We start from the raw sequence: 20,285 nt of genomic DNA, 5'->3' as shown, positions 1-20,285 counted from the left end.
CTAATGGCTGTGTTTGTCTTTGCTCATCCAAGGTCTCCATTACTACATCAGCATTAGACCTTCACATGGTGACAGTTTATAAATATTTAATAGATAGTCCCTTAGACTATGTCAAAGCCAAAAAGGCACCTTAATAAAAATAATAAACGTTAATAAACAGATGGATAATAGAGGGTTGCTTTGTATTTCTCCTGGATTAATGGATGCATCTGTGGTGAAATGCATGATAAACTGACATTCGACAGGTATAATAATATTTTTTTATATTTACTATTTGAATACTATTTAACATTGTTTTGGTTTTAAAAACAGGAAAAAATGATTTCAATCAAGATAATCAATAATATAATATAAATGTATGTTCGACGGAAAACAGCACAGGTACATATTATTTTCCACACATAGTACAATCAATTAAGTATATCATAACAAAATGGTAAACAAATGCAAAATGAACAAATTAGACCACATGTTTTGCACTGCAGCTGAGTGAGATGTATCCCCGCTGTGACATCCTCCGCCTTCATAAACACAAGAGTGAGAGAACAAAAAGGGAGTCTTGTACTTTTCTATTGAATATGCAGGTGTATTGAATGACGACATGTTTGTATGGGCATGTTGGACTGCAGGAATACTTTGAAAACGACACTCTGGCGACATGTTAATGGGAGTGGAAGTAGGTAGGAACACAGCAGGCCGTGCTAGTCTCCTAGCAACATAATATTACATGAGTATGGCGAGTATGACTGGCGTAGTTAAATATGTTGATGTGTCAAAAGATTCCCTCGAGGCAATAATTACTCCACAGCAGCCGCCGTCCCTGTTGTCCTCAACACAACGCAAAATAAATCAAAGCTCTCTTTCTCTCTATTTTGTAACGCACCACTTGGTTTAAAATTCATGGACTTCATAGTAAGACATCACCATGGCAACAGCAGCAATAGGAATAGTTGGCTGGCTAGGAACCAATCAGATGTCACCTACATCTGAGTTTAGATTTGATTGGAGCGATTATCATAGGGAAGAAGTGTGCATGCAAGTTTTAATATTCTGCATTTTGACTATGTTTTTTTGGTTAATTCTGGTGTTTTTTTTCTTACATTTCTTCTTCAGATGTGGATCAGGAGGAGCAGCTGTTAGTGACTGCTCCTGTTTGGGATCAGGATTTTTGGCTCAACCACAACATGGGTCAGGATGAGCCTGTGGTCCCCATTGGTGGCCCACTGGATGTAAACTTCCAGACCCTGCACGCAGGACAAATAGAGGATCTCCCAGAAGCCTTGGGCTCTGTGCCTCTCCCTGCTCCATCATCGGTGAAGGAGGTGCCTGAAGTGCCTCAATGCACAGCACCATCCTCTGAGCCATCCCAAGGCCCAGTCCCCATCCTAGTTGCAGATATTGTCCCGGATTTGGCTCCAGCTCCAGCTCCTGCTCCAGCTCCTGTTCTTGCTCCAACCCCAGAACCAGCTCCAGCTCCAGCTCCTGTTCTTGCTCTAACCCCAGAACCAGCTCCAGCTCTAGCTCCTGTTCTTGCTCTAACCCCAGAACCAGCTCCAGCTCCTGTTCTTGCTACAACCCCAGAACCAGCTCCAGCTCCTGCTCCTGTTCTTGCTCCAACTCCAGAACCAGCTCCAGCTCCAGCTCCTGTTCTTGCTCTAACCCCAGAACCAGCTCCAGAACCAGCTCCAGCTCCTGTTCTTGCTCTAACCGCAGAACCAGCTCCAGCTCCTGTTCTTGCTCCAACCCCAGAACCAGCTCCAGCTCCTGTTCCAACCCCAGAGCCAGTCCATTGCAGTGAACATGCAGCCAGCCCAGCTCCAGACCCCCCTGAGCAGAAACCTCTTTCTGAACCAGAACCACAGTGCAATGGCCTCGACCAGACAGAGCCCACTCGAAAGACTAAAACTAGCAAGTCTAAGCCTCCATCCCTGAAGGTAAAGGCCTCGCTGGACGAGCTTGCCCAAACAAATGAGGAACAAGAACTTCCTCTTCCTAATGCCACTTACAAATTTGACCCTGACCAGCTGGATGACAGCTTTAACCCCTTTACCTGCGGCGGATCCAAAATCCAAAACTCTCCCCCACCGTTCGGTTCGAGCTCTCTCCACAGACTCGAGCCAATCGGCAGCTGCTTGCCTACGTGTGAGGCCAGCGCAGCAGCTCCAGCAGAAGCTGAGATGACGGAGTCATCGTCAGAGGGAAAGTCTGTGATGCTGGAGTTTGGTTTGGACGAAGGGGCAGTCAGCAAGCCACCTCCGAGGAAATTAGGTGGAAAAAAGACAATCAGCAAACTCACTGCTAAGAAGCAAAAGGCCAAAGCATCAGAGGCTTCCCGCAAACCAGCACCAGAACCCACAGTGTCAGAACCAGCTTCCCAAACAGCATCAGAGCCAGTTTCTCAGCCAGCACCAGAACCCACAGTGTCAGAACCAGCTTCCCAAACAGCATCAGAGCCAGTTTCTCAGCCAGCACCAGAACCCACAGTCTCAGAACCAGCTTCCCAAACAGCATCAGAACCAGTTCTGGATCCTATTCCAGAAACTGCTTTGCCAGTTTCAGACTCTACTGCACCTTTGAACCTTGACGATATTCCTATTCCTAAATCAGGGACGTATAACTTCAATCCCAGTCAGTGGGACGACCCCAACTTCAATCCGTTTGGTAGCAATAGCGCAGTGAGCGGCTCTCCAGTGCTCCCTAAGAGCTCCTACAGTTTTGATCCAGACAATTTTGACGACTCCGTGGACCCTTTTAAACCCTCCAAACCCATGAGCACAGAGGACTCGTCCAGTAGCGCCCCTCAGCCGGAGAAAAAGGTGAAAGACGGAGGCAAACAGAAAGCAGGGCAAACAGCGGGAGAGAAGAAATCGAGGCAGATTCCCAAGAAAAGCAAAGAGAGGACAATCATGTAAGGAAAATTAAAACCTTCTTTCTTGCCTCAGGAGTTTTCGTGACATTATCACCAATCATAAAAAGTCATATTAGATTTAGATTACGCGACTGAGCGTGATGTGCCTTTGCCTGGATGTGTTTATGTTTACATCAGCTAGTGGTTGGGTGACCATCAAACAATGTTTTTAACACATGCCAAACACTTAACACTGCATACTGGCCATTGATGCAATTCCCAAACAGGTTATATATAGGTTTTCTGATGTGCTTATAGCCGCGGTGGTTTGAACTTATTTAAACTTTACGGGGTCTGTCGGCATCTTGTGTTTATGCTCAAACTTTAAACTATCTAACATGCAGAGCTAAACGCCTCTTAGTCACTCACACGCTCTCCTTTCTCTCTTCCCCCTGATCTGTTCTACACTCCCCTTAATCAATATCCCCTTCATCCTTCATCCTTCCTCCTCTTGTCTGTTACGCGACCCCCCAACCTTTGCTTTTGTCCACCTCTATTAGCCCCAGGACATCTGAGCAAGTCAAGTTTCTCTGTTTTCTTTTGTAAGTACTCTCACTATCAACGCTCTCTTTCTTTTGTGCATGCTGGCTTCCCATTTTACCATCATTGTGGTATGTGCTGCGCCAGAACTGACTGTTAAAGGAGCATGTGAGAGAAATAATCATTGGTTTCACCTCAACTCACAAGGCCATACATCATCAAGTTCATTTGTCCCGTCTTGTGATCCCTCCAGAAGTTGGACAGCACTAGTATGACTTAAGTATCTATACTAGCTATGTATGTAGATTATTATTGGGCTATGTCATCAGCTCCAAAGGCATAGAAATGCTTGCAGCTCAATGGTTGTAGAAACAGGAGGAAGAGAAATTCAACTTTTTTAAAGTGATCACTACTTTTGGATCTTTATATTCTGACTTGTATTGGTGTCGTCTGCTTGTTTTGCAGGAATTCCTGTAAAGCTCAGAAATATGATGAGAGCCAGTCCTTGGTGCTCGACATGTGCAATCAGGTAAAGTTTGTTTTGTCAGCTGAAATCAATCTCACCGTACTGCAGTGACACTGCAATGCCCACTATTCAGCAGCTGTCTAACCTCTCGGCCTCACCTCTTTACACACACACACACACACACACACACACACACACACACACACACACACACATACACACACACACACACACACACACACACACTGTGACACAAGCTGACAGCAGCATCAGCAGTGGCTCCAGCTCTGCACTGCAGGCTTGGCCCGGTGACTTATCGTTCTGCAGTCAAGGAGATGTCCTCAAGACATTGCGTAACACCAGAGTCTCTAAAATAACTTAGTTAACTTAAGTAACACAGTTTGTCAAGGCACATCAATGTTACCCTAAATTACATAACAGTCCTAAGCATAGTGCATCAGTAATATATTCATGAAATGGAGGTACCCTTGGGATTGTGTTAAGTGATACTTATGTATGTACATTTGTTCATGAAGTATATCAATTCACAATGGTACATATACATTTTATAAAGGATTTCTTTTTTTTAAGCTGCTTAAAACTGAATATTTTTCTTTCTGTAAGGAGTTATGTAATATATTCATATTTAGTTATATTTAATATTTGATATATTTAATTTATTTATTATTGAATATTATTTATTTTATGTTATTATTATTAATTTTATTTTTCAGATGATGGTCTTGTTGGGTGGGATGAATAATTATTTCTTTCTTTCTTTTCTAAAAGTAAATACTTTGAGGGATCACAATTGAACAAATAAAGAGTATTATGATGGTTGTTTTTTTAAATAATATTTGATAAAAAAGTATGAAATAAATCACATTATAATGTAGATCCTCTCTTCCTCCAGGGGGAGGATGAGGTCGTGGCTCAGACCCCTGAGATCACTCAGCGAGTTCATCACGCCACTGATGAGGAGAAGCTCGCCTCCACTGGCATTATGGGCCAGACAACAGACAGCCAGGAGGAGAGAGTAGAACCCGAATGCTACAAAGCACCTGCGAAAAAACAGCCAATCAATAAATCAATAGATTATAAATCTGTTATGGATGGTATGTTTCAAATCCTTCATTGTATCTTCATTTTAAAGCTATATTTTGAAGAATAGCAGATAGTGAAAAAATAGACTAAAGATGATTATTCTTTCTCTTTAAGACATATTTAGTGTAAGGAACTACTGACCTATATGTGTAGAAAGCAAAACAATGTGAAACAAACAGCACTAGTACACATAATAATTATATCGATGGTCGTAATAACGGGTCTGCTTTATTCCACCCGACCTTCTATATGTACTTGTGTATTTATGTTAGTAGTATTTTATAGGGCATGCCGTTAGAAAGCCCAGTGAAAGCACGAGCCATGGTGTTAAAGAGGTAGGCATGCCCAGAGAGGTGTTAGTTCCAACACCAGGATGAATTGGAAATTGTGAACAAGGAAAGGGATTCAGTTGATGATTTTCTCAGCAACTACTGTCGAGAGTATTGGAGACTGTGTCAAACTTTATGAAGGAATACAATGGAGCATGCACACTCAGCAAAACCCTGTCCTGGATATAAGAAAGTTATAAATGTTACACCGGGGAACAAATGCTTCCCTACAGTTGCGTCATTGGTGCGAGTATCACACCACCTTTTCATCACGGAAACTAGACAAAAAGTGAGCATATTCTCAATGCTGAAGTTTAGGTACGCTTTTGACATTGAGCACTGATAGGACTCTGGACGGATTCTTCTTTGTAACTAAGATATAGGTAATCATTTTTACAATTAACAGGATTGTGGTTGTGTATTGAATGATGTGTTTTTTCTACTCAAAGGTCCTGAGACTAGGATCACAGATCTCTCGGAGGAGAAGGACTCCTGCAGTCTGAAATATGATATAGTAAGTAGACTATAGGAGCCACAGTAGGAATATTTAAACATGAGCGGCTTGTTTACCTCAATTGGGACGTAGATAGTTTAGCCATAATTGGAGTCCTACTTGTTCATTTTTTCGTACTGAGACTGTGTTGCTTTCTTATGCCCAAATAGCTATTTTTACGACAATAATCAAATAGTTTTTACACAATATTTGTCTAAGATAACCACACTTGCAACTTCAGGTTATGCAAATGTTTGATTAATAAAATCAACATGCATGTGAACTGCTTTCCCGGAGCACTTGTTGCAATGACATCATGTCATCTGAAAAAGTAAAAACATCAGTAGTAGCAGGATTGTGGATGTGTTTAGTCAGATCTTAAACTTAAACAATATGTTTTCTGCGCGTTGCACAGAGTGAGATATCAATGAACCTAACAACAGAGCTCCCAGACGCAGCAGCCCTGTTTCAGGACAACATACCTCAGAGTGAGATGGACAAGGCTGCAGTGCTCACCCTGATCAGAGAAGAGGTCTGTCACTGAAACACTCAGAGAGACACAATCGTTTCATGAAGTGCATCTGCTGATGAGTCATTTCTTAGATCTAAACCTTTTTCTCTTCGTGCCCTGTCTTCCAATCAGATCATCACTAAAGAGATTGAGGTCAATGAGTGGAAAAGGAAGTATGAGGAGAGCAGAACTGAGGTTTTGGAGATGAGGTACAGACTTTCACAGTTTCTGTAGAACCTTGCTTCATATTACAGTGCAAATGTAAAAAACAACAATACCTTAGAGAAACAAAGTTGACAAATGGTGTACTTTCTATTTTTTCTCTTGACAGGAAAATAGTTGCAGAGTATGAGAAAACAGTTTCACAGATGATTGGTAAGTTGCTGCCCCCTGGTGGCGGTATCACTCTACATGTTTTTGTTTGTTTAACACCTCATGGCTTCAGAGTGCCTTACTATACATATATTTCTGTGTGTCGGGTCTGTTGCAGTGCGTAGGATTTGAGATGAAACAATGACAGTGAGGTTCAAATGAGAGAATAAAACTCTCAGCTTTATTCTGAGAGTTTACATCAAAGGAAGATTTAGTTTTTTTATTTCTGTACCACACAAACATAAATCAATTGGAGTTAATTAAACTTCATGAATTCATTTTGTATTTGTTCGCTGATAATTTGAAAGTAAGAAAAAAAGTGTTCCACATGTATTTCTATATTTTATTCACATGATGTTTCAGGCCCTCAGGCCTAATTGGTAGAATAGTTATTAGAAGTAGGCCTGAGGGCCGACACGTCATGCATATGGAGCCAGAGTGTGCAACTTCAGCCCCTCTCCACTACCCTTGGTGTGCATTACTTTTTGAGTATTCTATATTTACTGATCTTTTTTCTATAACTGCCGAAAAGGTTTGTGGCTCAAAAGCCCCAGCAGACACTCTGTAGCTTCCCTCATGATGCTCTGCCACGCCTGTAATGCAGCCAGGTCGTCTTCAGAGAGTCAGACACGTGATCAGTTGTACTGAGGTCAGGTGCTGGACCTCGTTAGTCAAGTATATCTCACTGTTTGGCTTAAAAAAAAACTTCCTGGTTTGCCTTGTTTGAATGTTTTGGATCACTGTCCTGCTGCCTTTTCTTAAAATTGGAGCAGTATGTTTAAAAAAGGTCCCAACAAGCCTGAGCATTGGCACTAATCTTATAGTCCCTGTTTCATGTCAAACACAATGTGCTGGAAGTAGCCTCCAGATCTAAAACAATGGAAAGTACATTGTCTATTGATTAATGCAATTTAGTAATATGCACTGAAATGTTTTATTATGTCGTCGTCTGATAACGCAAGACATATATTTCAAGGTTGCATTTGACATAGCTCTTTCAGTTCAGTCTTTAAAATGTGGTTTACATCCAGCCCATTAAATCTTGTGTTTTGACTTCTCCGCTGGTGACAGAGGACGAGCAGCAGCAGAAGACCCTGTCCTGCAGCAAGTCGGTCAGGCAGTTGACCATAGAGAGGGATCAGGCCATAGCCGACCTCAACTCTGTGGAGCGCTCCTTCGCTGACCTCTTCAGGAGGTATGAGAACATGAAGGGAGTCCTGGAGGGCTTCAAGAAGGTCAGTCGAGCTTCAGTATGAATTTCATGAGATGCTATCCAGCCCCGCTGTCAAATAATATCCAGATCACTAGATATTCTCTGCATGTATCTCTCCAGAATGAGGAGGTGCTGAAGAAGTGTGCGCAAGACTACCTGATGCGGATCAAACAGGAGGAGCAGCGATACCAAACTCTCAAGGTGCATGCTGAGGAGAAACTAGACAAGTAAGCTTCCTTGTAATTCCAGGATACAGTCATCATGTTATTTTAACACTGAAAACCAAGGCTAGACATAGTCTCTCGTTTTGACGATGTCTCTTGTCTCCTTCACTTCCTTTCTAACAGGGCTAATGAGGACATAGCCCAGGTACGTGCCAAGGCCGATGCTGAGGGTGTCGCACTAAGCGCCAGCCTGAGGATGGAGCAGATGAAGGCGGAGTCACTTGAAAGAGCTGTCCTTCAAAAGGTAGCATGACTGCAAACATGATTAAAATTGATTCACTTTGTTAAACTGTGTGAGAGCAGGGCAGGGTGTGCTGAAGAAACACTCTGGATGATTGTGGTTAAAACCCTTTCACAGTTTGTGTGTTAGACTTTTCTTTTCAAATCAGAAGTCTGTTCAAAGGTGCCAAACAAGGCTTGTTTAAACAGCAATGTTTTATTGGCAAATTAATTGTGGTATGTAGGAATTATTACTGTAAACAAATAAGATCACAGTTGAGATGATTCATGGGCTTTATGTCACACCGGTGGTAAGATTGCAGCACTAGTGTTTCTCAAGGTTAAGAACATAAATCTCACAAATTCCCATTTTGTCCAATTACATTCAATAGATGTTATGTGTGTGGCCTGTGGCTCGCAATGTTAAAATACAGATTATGGTGTTAAATTACAATGATTTCATAAACGTACTTACGTCACTGTAAAGTACTTCATCATGTGCAAGCATTCAGCACAGATGTTATAAAGGAGCGTCTGCCAGCACACAGGCACAACATCCAACACCAGGGGGCAGTGTTTCACTTAATATAACCAGACTGTTGAAAAAGAAAGAATGAAAGACACAGAACCCCATTATTAATCCCTGGAATAAAAAATTATAATAATAATAACAAATAATAGAAACGGTTAGTGTTTAGCACAGCTCATTGGATCTGCGAGCTACAGACAAACACCTTCCCTGCATGCAGTTTCAAAGACGTTAGTGTTCATTTAGAATTGTGTTTGTGTCCTGACATTTTAGCTTTACCAACAATGTGTCAACACCCTTCCTCTCTCTGTCTCTCACAGAATCAAGAGATCGAGGAGCTCACTAAGATCTGCGATGAACTGATCGCCAAACTGGGAACAGACTAACAGGCCTTCGATCAAACTCTCACGCAACAATGATGTAAATACTGTACATGATCACACTTAAACACGTGTCAACCTTTTCTTTCTCCCTGATCATATGTTTAAAAAGAAATACATTTTAAATACAGAACTACTCTTTTCTGACTGAGATATAAAGCCAGAGCAATAATTGTTCATAGTGCCAATCAGTTGATGAAGCACAAAGTTATCATGAGGTGTATTTTAATTATTCTGAAGGAGATTAATTGATATTTGGTTAAGGATTAACAGTAAAGGCTCATTTTATTTTTCAAAGATTCATCAGTTTTTAACTGTAGATCCCCATCTTTGAAATGTGTATGCATTTGTTCTTTTACAAAGAATTTCCATTACCGTTTCACACAGCATGTTTAACACGACTGTTAAAGACATAGCACAGACTTCTTTTATCAGTGTTCACAATGTAATGAACTGGTTTGATGAAACAGCCTTCAGAAAGGACAAATCTCTCTATTGAGTGCCTCAACTGATCATAGTGTATTAGTTTCTGGACTATAAATATTTTATTGCTGCCATTTTTTGTGTGATACAGACAGTTAAATTCTGTTGGTTATCATCTTTCATCAGCAAATAAACTCTAAGTAATATTATTTATATACTTTTTCTAAAGTTTCCTTGTGACATATACAAAGTGTGACGAAGTCCTCAGTTATGCAGAGCTTGAAGTTAAACCGCAGAGTTTTGACATCATGTACATTATGCCTACCGTAAATCTCTGGGATTGTTAACTATGAAGAGCACTTAAGAGAATCTTAAATTCAGTTCTATAATATCTTTTTAATTTGATGATAGTTTGATGGTGACGGGTGGAAATAAAAGTTTAGTTTGAAACCTTCTATGGTTGCCATGTAGATATTCTTGGACTTTATTCATATTTTATGTGTGAGCCCAATAGTTGCTGGTGTGCCTTTATTTTGTCTATTTTGTAAAAGAAAAAAAAAGTTAGTTTCCTTATGCAGTTGTTTCCAAACTCTGTCGCCAAAGTGTACTGTATACTGCATATATATTTTATGATCAAAACATCCTGAACAGTGAACAGTTTAAGGTGAAGGTCTGTTGAGTGCATCATGTAATGATATCTTCACTGCTAACATCAGCATTTACAGGTCCGATTGAACCTGAAGGAGCGCAGTGTTGGTCAGATGTGTTTCAGATATAAAGGACAGCCCTGTTTCACGACAGCACAATCAATTGCCAAATGTCCTTGTAAAATGAGTTTCAGTGTGACTCTGTGTCCTATCGTGATGTCATATTAGTCTGAAGAGGTTTTTTTGATGCAAATCCATTATTACAGTACAAAATGTGTACATTTTATACTTTATGAAAATAATATTGTTCCTAATATTTGTAAAAAGTATAACCAGAGTGTATGTTAACTGCTATATTTTGTGCATTCATGAATAAATGTTTAAGATTTCATATATTTCCTCATTTTGTCTGAATTCCTAAATCCACTATCCCTGAATTGAGGAACAGAAAGGACAAACTCTGCCATTGTTTAATCTACAGGGAAGCCAGACAACTATTTTCGTCTCTGTTTTCATGGTCTCGCAGCCAGTGTCCTGTTGTTTTTTGCAAACATGTCATTAGTGGTATTTTGTTTGTGAGCCAATCGGCTGCAGTCATTTACCAAATGTGTCACCTTTTAAAAACAAACATGTTAAATAATATATGTATAAACATTTTGAAATGTTGATTATATTTGAAATTACAGTTGAAAAACTGCGGTCAGTAGAAAGGTTGTTGTAAGTCATTTGAATGATAAGTTCAGGCAAATTTGAGCAATGTCTTTATGTTTGATGTCACTTATTTCAGTATATTCAAGACACATTTGATGGAACCTTCTCACCACATGGTGGTGTCGCATCACAGTACCACAAACACAGGGCAGGACCCCAATGAAAGTTTATTCTGATTTATTTATTCTGATCAGTCAAGAGGTTTAGACATGGCAGTTAGTTAGTTAATAAGTTTATTGTCATAACTATGGAAATAGTTTTAACTTCACCACACAGCGCTGACAAAACAGCTGAAGAAGACAGACATGAAGAACTCAGCAGAAAGCTTTGTGCCTTATATTTCATTTATATTTCTTGCTTGGTTGCTTCTCCCCGACAGCAGAGCAGGTCAAGATCTGACCAGTGTCACATTCGTTCTCCTGTGGGAACATATTAACTCCCATTTTATCACTGATTTTGTCACTTTTAAGTATCTTTCTCTCTTTGAAATGTTTGATCAGCCACTCCTTTACCTTGTCTGTACTGTCGGTAGTGGCATGATGGAAAGAAATCCAGTGGACTTGAGCTTGTTTTCTGCTAAATGAAATGATCTACAGTTTGCAGCCACATATACTGTACCGTCTTTATGGACAGAAAACCCAAACCAATAATCTAACGATAGCTAAAAGCTGAGAAGGGTCACGTGTTGATTTTCAGTACTAACAACAATATTATTACAGCAGGCATTTTTATAAATGTTAATATAAAAAATATTATTCAATGTGTAATTCTGAGCCACCTGCTCCAAAGAAATAGTGGGCAGTATTTCACTTCTAAACTGGGACCATACAATCTCTGATGTTTATATTTTAGTTGTAGAAGTTTGGCACATGTATTGTATTCTAATTTATTCTTTATATTGTACATTTCATTTACTCCTGTGTAATGTGTCAGTGGACAAGAATACCAAAAATCGAAACTGCTGAAACTCTGAGAGCCATCAAAAAACACAGCTGTTTTATAATCTTCACGTGCAGCTGATCATCTGTGTTTACTGGGGCACTGGTGTTAACCGGGGCTGTAGTCTGTGTAACGCTACATTATTTTGTTTATTAGACTAAAAGTGGCAGAAACTGGAAAACGACTGCCTGCAGAGTGGTTTTGTAACCCTGGTGATTGGGCCGGAGAGGGCGGGTCCAGGAGGCTGAGTCGGCCTCTCATTGGTTGCTCTGCTAGTGATGAGTGAGAAGGGAGCGCGCGGCCAGCTGTGAGGGGAGCAGAGAAAACTGCAAGGAAGAGCTAAAGGGACAAAAGAACCGCTGCTTCACATCTCATCCTCTCCATCAAGTTGGAAACTTCAAAGTCTGCGAACTGGAACGAGTGTAACAACTTGTTCTTCGTCTGTCAAAGTAAGTGTTTCATTTCGCATCTGAGATACCTCTGGCGGGCTAGTCCACCGCTGATGGGACGTTGTCTCGCACGTGCATAATGTGTGAAACATTGAGACTTATAAAGTAGTTTTTTTTCTTTTTTCGTCCTCTCTGTACGCTAAAAAAAAAATGTATTTTAGCATTTTTCTCATTTTGAAACTAATTTCATTATATTTTGCATCCAATGATTGTTTTAAATGTAAGTCTCGCAGCCCCAAAAAGTTGTCTTAATCAGAACATGGGGAGGTGCAGTGTGTTACATTGTCGTAATACCGGAATAATAACCAAAATCTAAAAGGAAATAGCATCACTCTGCTATTTATGCCTTACTCTAATGCTGACATAGGACGAATTTACTGAAGAAGCTGCAGGACTCTTCTGACTTTCGGTGAGGTCTACTTTGTCACTCACTGTGGATATTGGGATCTGTCTGCTGTCCAGGGCTTAACAGGCACTTGATGGTTGATTTGTGCTTTACTGAATAAGCAATAGGTCATACAAGAGTACTGGCTTGGACTGAGAAAGCAATACATTCAGCATGTGGAATTTGGCATTTTCCAGTTGACTTGACAATCCTTGGCTACCTTGCACTGACAGCTTTCACTTATTATGTAGTCTTATTGTTCTCAAGCAAGCTTAGGTTTGACATTGTTATACAATGTTGAGCTCTCTATTTACAACCTGCTGTAAATGTAGGGGAAGTTTTTGAGAAAGAGTTAACTGTGAACATTCTTCTATAGGAGGTGGGTGTGTCTCCACTGGTTTTGTAAGCAGAATAATCCAGAACATACAAAACACACATTCAAGAGAAGTGATAGTTTTTCATAAATGGGTATGTGGAGTTGACATGTGAGATGTTTGTCCAGAAGTGTTCTCTGAACTTGGGTTTAAACGCTTATTTAAAACGTACATATTGTTGATTCAGTCACTCTCGACTGCTGTGAGAAGAGACTAACTGCAAATGAAAAGGCCAAATTAAAGTAGCTCCTCCTTCCTCCTGCTGAACGTTCATGAGAAGATAAACCAGATGTTTCACATAATCACAAGTGACGTCTCCTGCAGTCTGACAATTTATTGACTGTGTACAGCAGGAGTATTTTATTAAGCCTGTGTGCCCTGCAGTTTGTTTGGCTGTTGCTATGACGTCAACTTGGAAAGCACCCCTCCCCCCCCTCTTTTTAAAGACGTGGAGGTCTTCTTACTTTCACTGTCTTCCTCCCTCCCTTCCCTCTCTCCGGGAAAATTCCTCCCTGGGGGCTTTTGGTCCCTCCATTGACACTTTCATAGTTTGCCATGAAATATTGAGGCGGAATCAACTTTCCCTCTGAACCTCTGTTGCACAGCCTCCAGGCACAGATGCATAGATAAACCAGAGGGGCAGTACCTCACGCTGCAGGAGCCAACATTTGCTCCTCATTAGGCTGTCAGAAAGAGAGCGAGAGGGATCCTTGTCAGACACTCAACCTTCGTTCTCACTCAAACCTTTACAAATCCATCTTCTTCTCTCTCTTATTGGCGGTCAAATGTATTTTCGCTGTTTGCTTATTGTTAAACTGTAGCATATTCTGTAAGTGGTTCACAAGCTTATACTTGTGGTTGCATCGAGGCCAGTGACGGATCTCTGGGAGAGCCTGATGATGGCCAAGCCAAACTACTGCACAAGACTTTAGACTGAAACTGCTCACTAGCTCAAAGTATGGACAAAACTACCACACACCACAAATTACTATCTGCCTGTGCAACGTTCAGACCCTCAATTTAACTCTTTGGAATGGGAAAATGTTACATTTAAAGTCCATCTCCTTCAGAAATGTTCAAAAAGCATAGTTCAGTACAGCTTGTTTTATTGATGCTTACTGTTTTTTATCTTATTATCTCCCCCTAGATCAGTGTCTCTTCCTCCCTCCGTCCTGCATCATGCTGCGTCCAGTTGCCATCCACTGTGTCTTGTCCACCTTGCTGTGCATGTGGGCGCTGTGCAACGCCCAGTCAGACTCTAGCCCCCCTGTCATCCAGCTACGTTTAGCCGGGGAGAAGCGGAAACACTACGAGGGCCGGTTGGAACTTTTCTACAATGGAGAGTGGGGGACAGTGTGTGATGATGACTTCTCTATGTCTGCCGCCCAAGTGGTGTGCAGAGAGCTCGGCTTCATGGATGCCGAGTCCTGGTTGCCCTCGGCCAAGTACGGAAAAGGAGAAGGTAAGAAAACTAGCATTGATTTAGAAGTGTCTGTTGGTATTCATGATGTGGTATGAACATTGTATTATCTTATCAAAAACCTCCAAAAGTCCACTTGAAATCATGCTATCCAGCTGTCTAATAACTGAGGTGAGGGTTATAGGGTGTTAATCTCAGCACAGCGGCCAACCACACACATTCAAAGGTAGTATATCTCTTCATACAGTTTCATATGTTCCATGGAAATCCTTCAATGAGGGACACGTTTCCTCCTGTCTGACCCTTTTACCCTCAGGTGCTGGTTTCCTCATTAGAGGAGAAGTTACACACGCCACTCACCTCTGAGATCAGGGGCGGGGGGGGGGGGGGGGGGGGCGACGACTGGAAACCCTGGAAACCCTGTGTAAACCAGACACATACACAGATGTAATCTCATACTTTCTCACTTTGTCGTGCATGAATTCCTCCATCACTGTAAAAATAGCGAAGAGATTCACAACTGTGTAAGTGTGCTGGCTGCTGGTGGTTAATGTCAGTTGGTAGCTGTTAATTAACTCAGTGTCCCTTGTTAAAGGCTCATGTTTTCCCACTGGGTCGGGCCACATCCAGCCAGCCACTTCAAAAGTGAAGTAATTAACTTTGTGGCTTGCTTCCCAAAGCGGCACAGTCATTATAGCAATTTCAAGAATAACATATATGAAGTGATACACCCGATGCATATAATGTTGCACGCACATAATATTTTACAAGAAGCAATTAACAAGCAGTGTGATGTATATTCCAGCACTGGCTGGCTGTGCAGACAACTGTTTACACTGCATTTTAGCATCGGCTGAGGTATATAAAGGGGGGCCTGAAGGGTTGGGTTAGATATAGATATTCATATGCCACTCCTGTGTCACTTTGAATGTTGTAAAGTTTTTAATAACAGGAGGGGCAGGAAGTTTATTTTTTAACATATCAAATCAAAGCAAATGTATTTATCTAGCCCAATATCACAAATTACACATTTGTCTCAGTGTGCTTTACAGACTGTACATACGACACCCTCTGTCCTTAGACCCTCGCACCGCACAAGGAAAAACTTCCTAAAAGAAACCCCATAATTAAAGGGGAGAAACCTCAGGGAGAGACTGAGGACGGATCCCTCTCCCAGGACGGACAGACGTGCAATAGATGACGTGTGTACAGGATAAACAGCATACTAAAAATACAACATCCATGTGACAGAAATGATGGTGTGATCAAAAAAAGATGAATCCAGGATAATGTCAAAAAGGGTTCCCCGGTGTCTCAAAAAAACAAAACATCAAATGTGTCCAGAAAAAGCTTTTTGTCATTTGTCACCAAAATAAATACTAAACATGTTTAAGTAATGATGAGGAGGGTTCCTCCTTTCCTGGCAAATATATGTTTTAGTTTGTAACAGAGCAAGTTTGAAAGGAGAGTATTTAAGGCCCAGACTAGTTGTGTGCATGTGAGTGAATGGAAATTACTTCTTGTTTTCTTGTTGTTGGTGAAGTCACTTTGCTAAGAGTGATCAAGGGCATTTTCCATTTCCCATCATAATGACTTACACACCAGTGAGAGAAACCACTAAATGTTTCTAATTGAACACACAATAAGAACATAAGAAGAAGAATGTGGACATCCCTTTTGGATGCAGAGATGTTTTTCCTGTTCATCAGATCCTCAGCTGCCTTTCCACTGCTATAATTTGCAATTGTGAAAACATAATCTTTGTGTGAAGAAATATCAGAAAAGGCTAAGTCTATTCTACTTCAGGCTATAACTTGAAACAAGAGCAAATACAAATGCACACAATCTGTTTTATTTAAAGAATGGCTGGAGTTAAGTGGCCGTCTTAAAATGCCAATAAAAGCCCAATCAGTAAATTCATGGCTCCCCTGTGCTCCGTGCTCCCTGTTCTTTTCACTAGCTTGTGAAATTACATTCCCATAAGGCCTTCGGATGATAGTTTTAACACAGCAATCCAGATTTATCACAACTGGCAATGCTCAACATTTGTTTAGACAAAGGTTAACTGAGACCAAGCTCACTTTTAAACAGCCCGACGGCTTCAGCACCAGAAGACTTGGCTCTTATTGTGAAAATGTTCCCGAGGTAATCATGTCTCTGCCAGATGGTGACTACGTGACCGTACAACATGCTGTCACTTCCTTGGTATGATCACGATGTTCCTCAGCAACACGTTAAGACTGTCAGAATGATGAGCAGTCCGTCGGTGGTTTCCATGGCCACAGTTCTGTGGTTTCCCTCACGGTGGATGGAGAACAGCCAGCTGGACAGCAGATGTCATTTATTGGGCACGTTTTTGCTGAAAGAATGTGTCAGGTTGTGTTGGAAACCAAACACATCTCCACGTGAGTAGGTTTACTGTCTGTGTGACTAGACATCAGTGGAAGTGCTGAAATATATGTCACATGGGTGTGATACATGCTTTTAGCTGTCATGGTACGATGTTATATCCTCCCATTTATATTGTCTCATGAGTTAATCCCTTATTATCGGGGAAGGTTACTGGGAATTAAGCCTTGTAGCTTAGTGGGAAGACTGTGGCACCAGCCCTGCAGGTGTGAAGGCTTTGATTTGTGATAGGAAGGGTCAACCAAACATTGGGTTATATATTAAATGTACTAATCCACAGAATAACAGCACGTATAACTTTAAAGAGGTTGTACATAAAATAAGATTACAATTCCTGCAGTCCAAGAAAGCAGCATACACAACATACACAACAATCTTTGTCTCTCTCTCCGCTCCAGGCCGAATCTGGTTAGACAACGTGCACTGCTCCGGTGCGGAGAAGAGCCTGGCTCAGTGTCACTCCAATGGCTTCGGAGTGTCGGACTGCAAACATTCAGAAGACGTCAGTGTGGTGTGCAACCAGAAGCGCATTCCAGGCTACAAGTTCATCCGGAACCAGGCCAACAGCCACGAGGTACTTCCGGTACATTATGTCCATATAAAATCACACAAATGTAAACACCAGGGTGGGGTCGCTTGGTCAGATCGTTAATAACACTCGAGTAGCATCCATTCATGGTTCAAGTACACGCACGTAACCTGAACAGATGTTCAGCACAATAACAAGAGAGGAACAGAGGATAGGCTTAGGATGAAAGGGAAACCTTATCATAGCGCATGGCTCCAGGCAGCTCAAAGTGTTTTCTTCAAATCTTTCCAGCTTTCCAGACTGAGACAGAAAGATGAGTAGATTGAAAGTAATGTTTGTCTGTAGATATTAGTAGAAACTGGTATCTGTGCAACCCGTGTTCATTTAGTGATGCACACACTTCCACTTAGTAAACACTTACATTATAACAAAGTTATTAGGAATGTACAAACAGCTGCAAGCGGCCAAGTATTTTACACTCTGTATTATTAAATGCATACAACTAGTAATCAAAATAATGGCCTGATTGGCACTAAATCAGTATGTCTGTACAAAGTGAGACAACAGTTGTTCCATTACTCAGTCATATCTGCCATGACATGAGGCCAGTGAATTAATCCGCGAGTCAGCATATAATGTCGAGCTGTACTAATGGCTTTGCCAGGCTCCCATTACTCCACCCCTGCCCACACCAGACCCCCACTCTGCAGCCTGGGAGGTTTTTAGAGATGACTCATAGAGGGGGAAGACCATCCTGTCTGGCTGCAGAGAACGCCTCTCTACCGGATGGAAAGTCAGTGTGGGTCTGTGGATGTGACAGGAGAAAGGGAGGGAGATACGGTGATAGATTGTTATGTCATCTTGTCTGAGAACATGTTATTAAAAGACATTTCCATGGAGGGTTTCCCTGTTAGAAACAGACTGATAGAGATAAAGCATCATTTCTTTGGCAGCTCAGAAAACCGTCGATGCTTTAACACTTTATGACTGCATTCATACCAGAGTGTTTTGTTTGTTCGTACTAGAGGTTGTGTGGGAGATTTGGCTGTGTTACCAGATTCTCTACAACACTGGATGTGATTTTACTGGGTTCACGCCTGAGGAGAGTATCTGACATCTCTGAGTATCTTTCTCATGCCTAGTTGAGTCATGGGAATGGAGGAATAGAATTATTAATTACGGACTACTGAACCCTATTCACAATGTTCTTGTTGTTACCGGTTGTGTATGCCAGCAGCACCCTCTTGTTCCCTTTTTGTCTTGTGTATTTAGGGTCACTGGGGTATTGCTGCAGTTCAGTCCCCCACCCTGTAAATATTTCCTTGGTCTGGCCGTAGCCTTTCAAGTCGCAGGGGAGAGGAATGGGAAAGGTGTAGCTACACCTCTTACACCATGTTAGAGCTGACGTCAGCAATGGGCAGCACTGCTCCTTCAAGCTGTTTATTCACAGCATGAATTGACATTCTGTGCTCAATCTGGAAAGTTAACACCCTAACCAAGCATGCGCTACAGTCCAAGTAGAGGTCAATGCAACTGGTATTTATGCTTCTATGTGAATGCTTTCCAACTTTAAAGATGATTGCTCTCTTAACTTGTGATGTCAGTAATGTGTCTGTTCATGTCGATATGATTTACATTCTTGGATTACCAGCAGTTTCTTCTAATGGGCACTGAATAGGTTTCCAGGACTGTACGTCAGGGTATATCAGGTCACAAAGTTGCTTCAAACAACAATTATTTTTGTTTTTTGTGAGGACTACATGATGAAACTATGTTATATTGTATGTGAAGATAAGACTAACAGCTCACTCTGGAAAGTTTAGCTTTGACCACAAATAACAGTGTACTGAAAACATCAGTCTGTCATTAATGTAAACAGCAGCTTCCACTGCCGTGAGATGAGTTGCGATGGAAGAAGTGCTACCCTATAAGCGGAACTAATATTAGGGTATTGGGATTTACAAGCATCAAGTCAATAGCAAGTTTTGCTGAAAACTAATCTCGGCAAGTGTTTCTCAGTCGTCATTTAACGTTAGACCTTCCCAACTGCTGCTCGATCTAAGTAATGTCAGTCTTTAACAGGGCTGGGCATCGTTTAATTTCCGATATCTGTACCAATACCAGTGCCCTAAGAGTGATACCAATACCAATAGAGTACCTGTTGATACCTTTTCTTTTCTTATTCATTCATTACCCATCTAGTAAATGGAAGCATTCAGTTGCGTAAAATGCCCAGAACACTACTCCCCATGCAATTATTATAGACAAATATATTTTGAAAGTGTTCAACGGATTAAAATATTACTTTATACCGCGCTCAACTTCACCACACCACAGACTGTTTGGGGTTTTAGATGTTGCAGTAGTGGCCAAATCACACGTCGACGCACGCAGTGCTGTGATTGGCTGAAAGTTAAACCCAACAATGAGTCATTTTGTTCAAGATCTGGGTTCACGAAAGATCGAATGCAGTTATCGTTTGTGTGGAGTAGTTTTAATACTACTTGGTATTCGGTTATTTTGGTCGATACTTTAGCGATACCGAGTACGTATACCCAGTCCTAGTGTTTAAAGCTGTCTGCTACCGATCTTCCTCCTAAGACTAAAGCTGTGCCTTTCTAACTAGTTATGCAACGCTTCTAACACAAGAACTAAACATTCATTCCTGGCTGACTGAATCATTGTCTTGATTAATGTTGAATATTTTATCGTGTAACATCTACAGCTGGAGTGAAACTGTGTTTATCATCTGTTAGTGAGGACCTTTCAAC

The 20,285-nt window shown here is 41.2% G+C and overlaps 2 protein-coding genes across 3 annotated transcripts in view; both read left to right on the top strand.

The window, feature by feature from the left end:
* Nucleotides 1–10,693, top strand: part of tacc1 (transforming, acidic coiled-coil containing protein 1) — a 29,097-nt gene extending 18,404 nt beyond the window's left edge. For both annotated transcript variants that reach the window (XM_029430896.1, XM_029430895.1), the window contains exons 3-13: nt 1,114–2,908; nt 3,854–3,917; nt 4,768–4,969; nt 5,737–5,801; nt 6,196–6,312; nt 6,424–6,500; nt 6,623–6,666; nt 7,735–7,898; nt 7,997–8,103; nt 8,224–8,344; nt 9,169–10,693. In XM_029430896.1, the coding sequence (XP_029286756.1) occupies nt 1,185–2,908; nt 3,854–3,917; nt 4,768–4,969; nt 5,737–5,801; nt 6,196–6,312; nt 6,424–6,500; nt 6,623–6,666; nt 7,735–7,898; nt 7,997–8,103; nt 8,224–8,344; nt 9,169–9,234 (2,751 nt within the window). In that variant the 5' untranslated portion in view covers nt 1,114–1,184 and the 3' untranslated portion in view covers nt 9,235–10,693. The remainder of the gene's footprint in view (nt 1–1,113; nt 2,909–3,853; nt 3,918–4,767; nt 4,970–5,736; nt 5,802–6,195; nt 6,313–6,423; nt 6,501–6,622; nt 6,667–7,734; nt 7,899–7,996; nt 8,104–8,223; nt 8,345–9,168) is intronic.
* A 1,576-nt stretch (nt 10,694–12,269) lies between these two features.
* loxl2a (lysyl oxidase-like 2a) overlaps nt 12,270–20,285 on the top strand; it is a 30,225-nt gene continuing 22,209 nt past the window's right edge. Inside the window, exons 1-3 of the mRNA XM_029431473.1 lie at nt 12,270–12,397; nt 14,304–14,618; nt 17,384–17,559. Coding sequence (XP_029287333.1) covers nt 14,336–14,618; nt 17,384–17,559 — 459 coding nt within the window. The 5' untranslated portion in view covers nt 12,270–12,397; nt 14,304–14,335. The remainder of the gene's footprint in view (nt 12,398–14,303; nt 14,619–17,383; nt 17,560–20,285) is intronic.

This window comes from Cottoperca gobio, chromosome 5 (assembly GCF_900634415.1).
Source record: "Cottoperca gobio chromosome 5, fCotGob3.1, whole genome shotgun sequence".
Lineage (NCBI taxonomy): Eukaryota > Metazoa > Chordata > Actinopteri > Perciformes > Bovichtidae > Cottoperca > Cottoperca gobio.
Note: the sequence above shows the minus strand (reverse complement) of the source record. Positions and strands in the feature narration are given on the sequence as shown.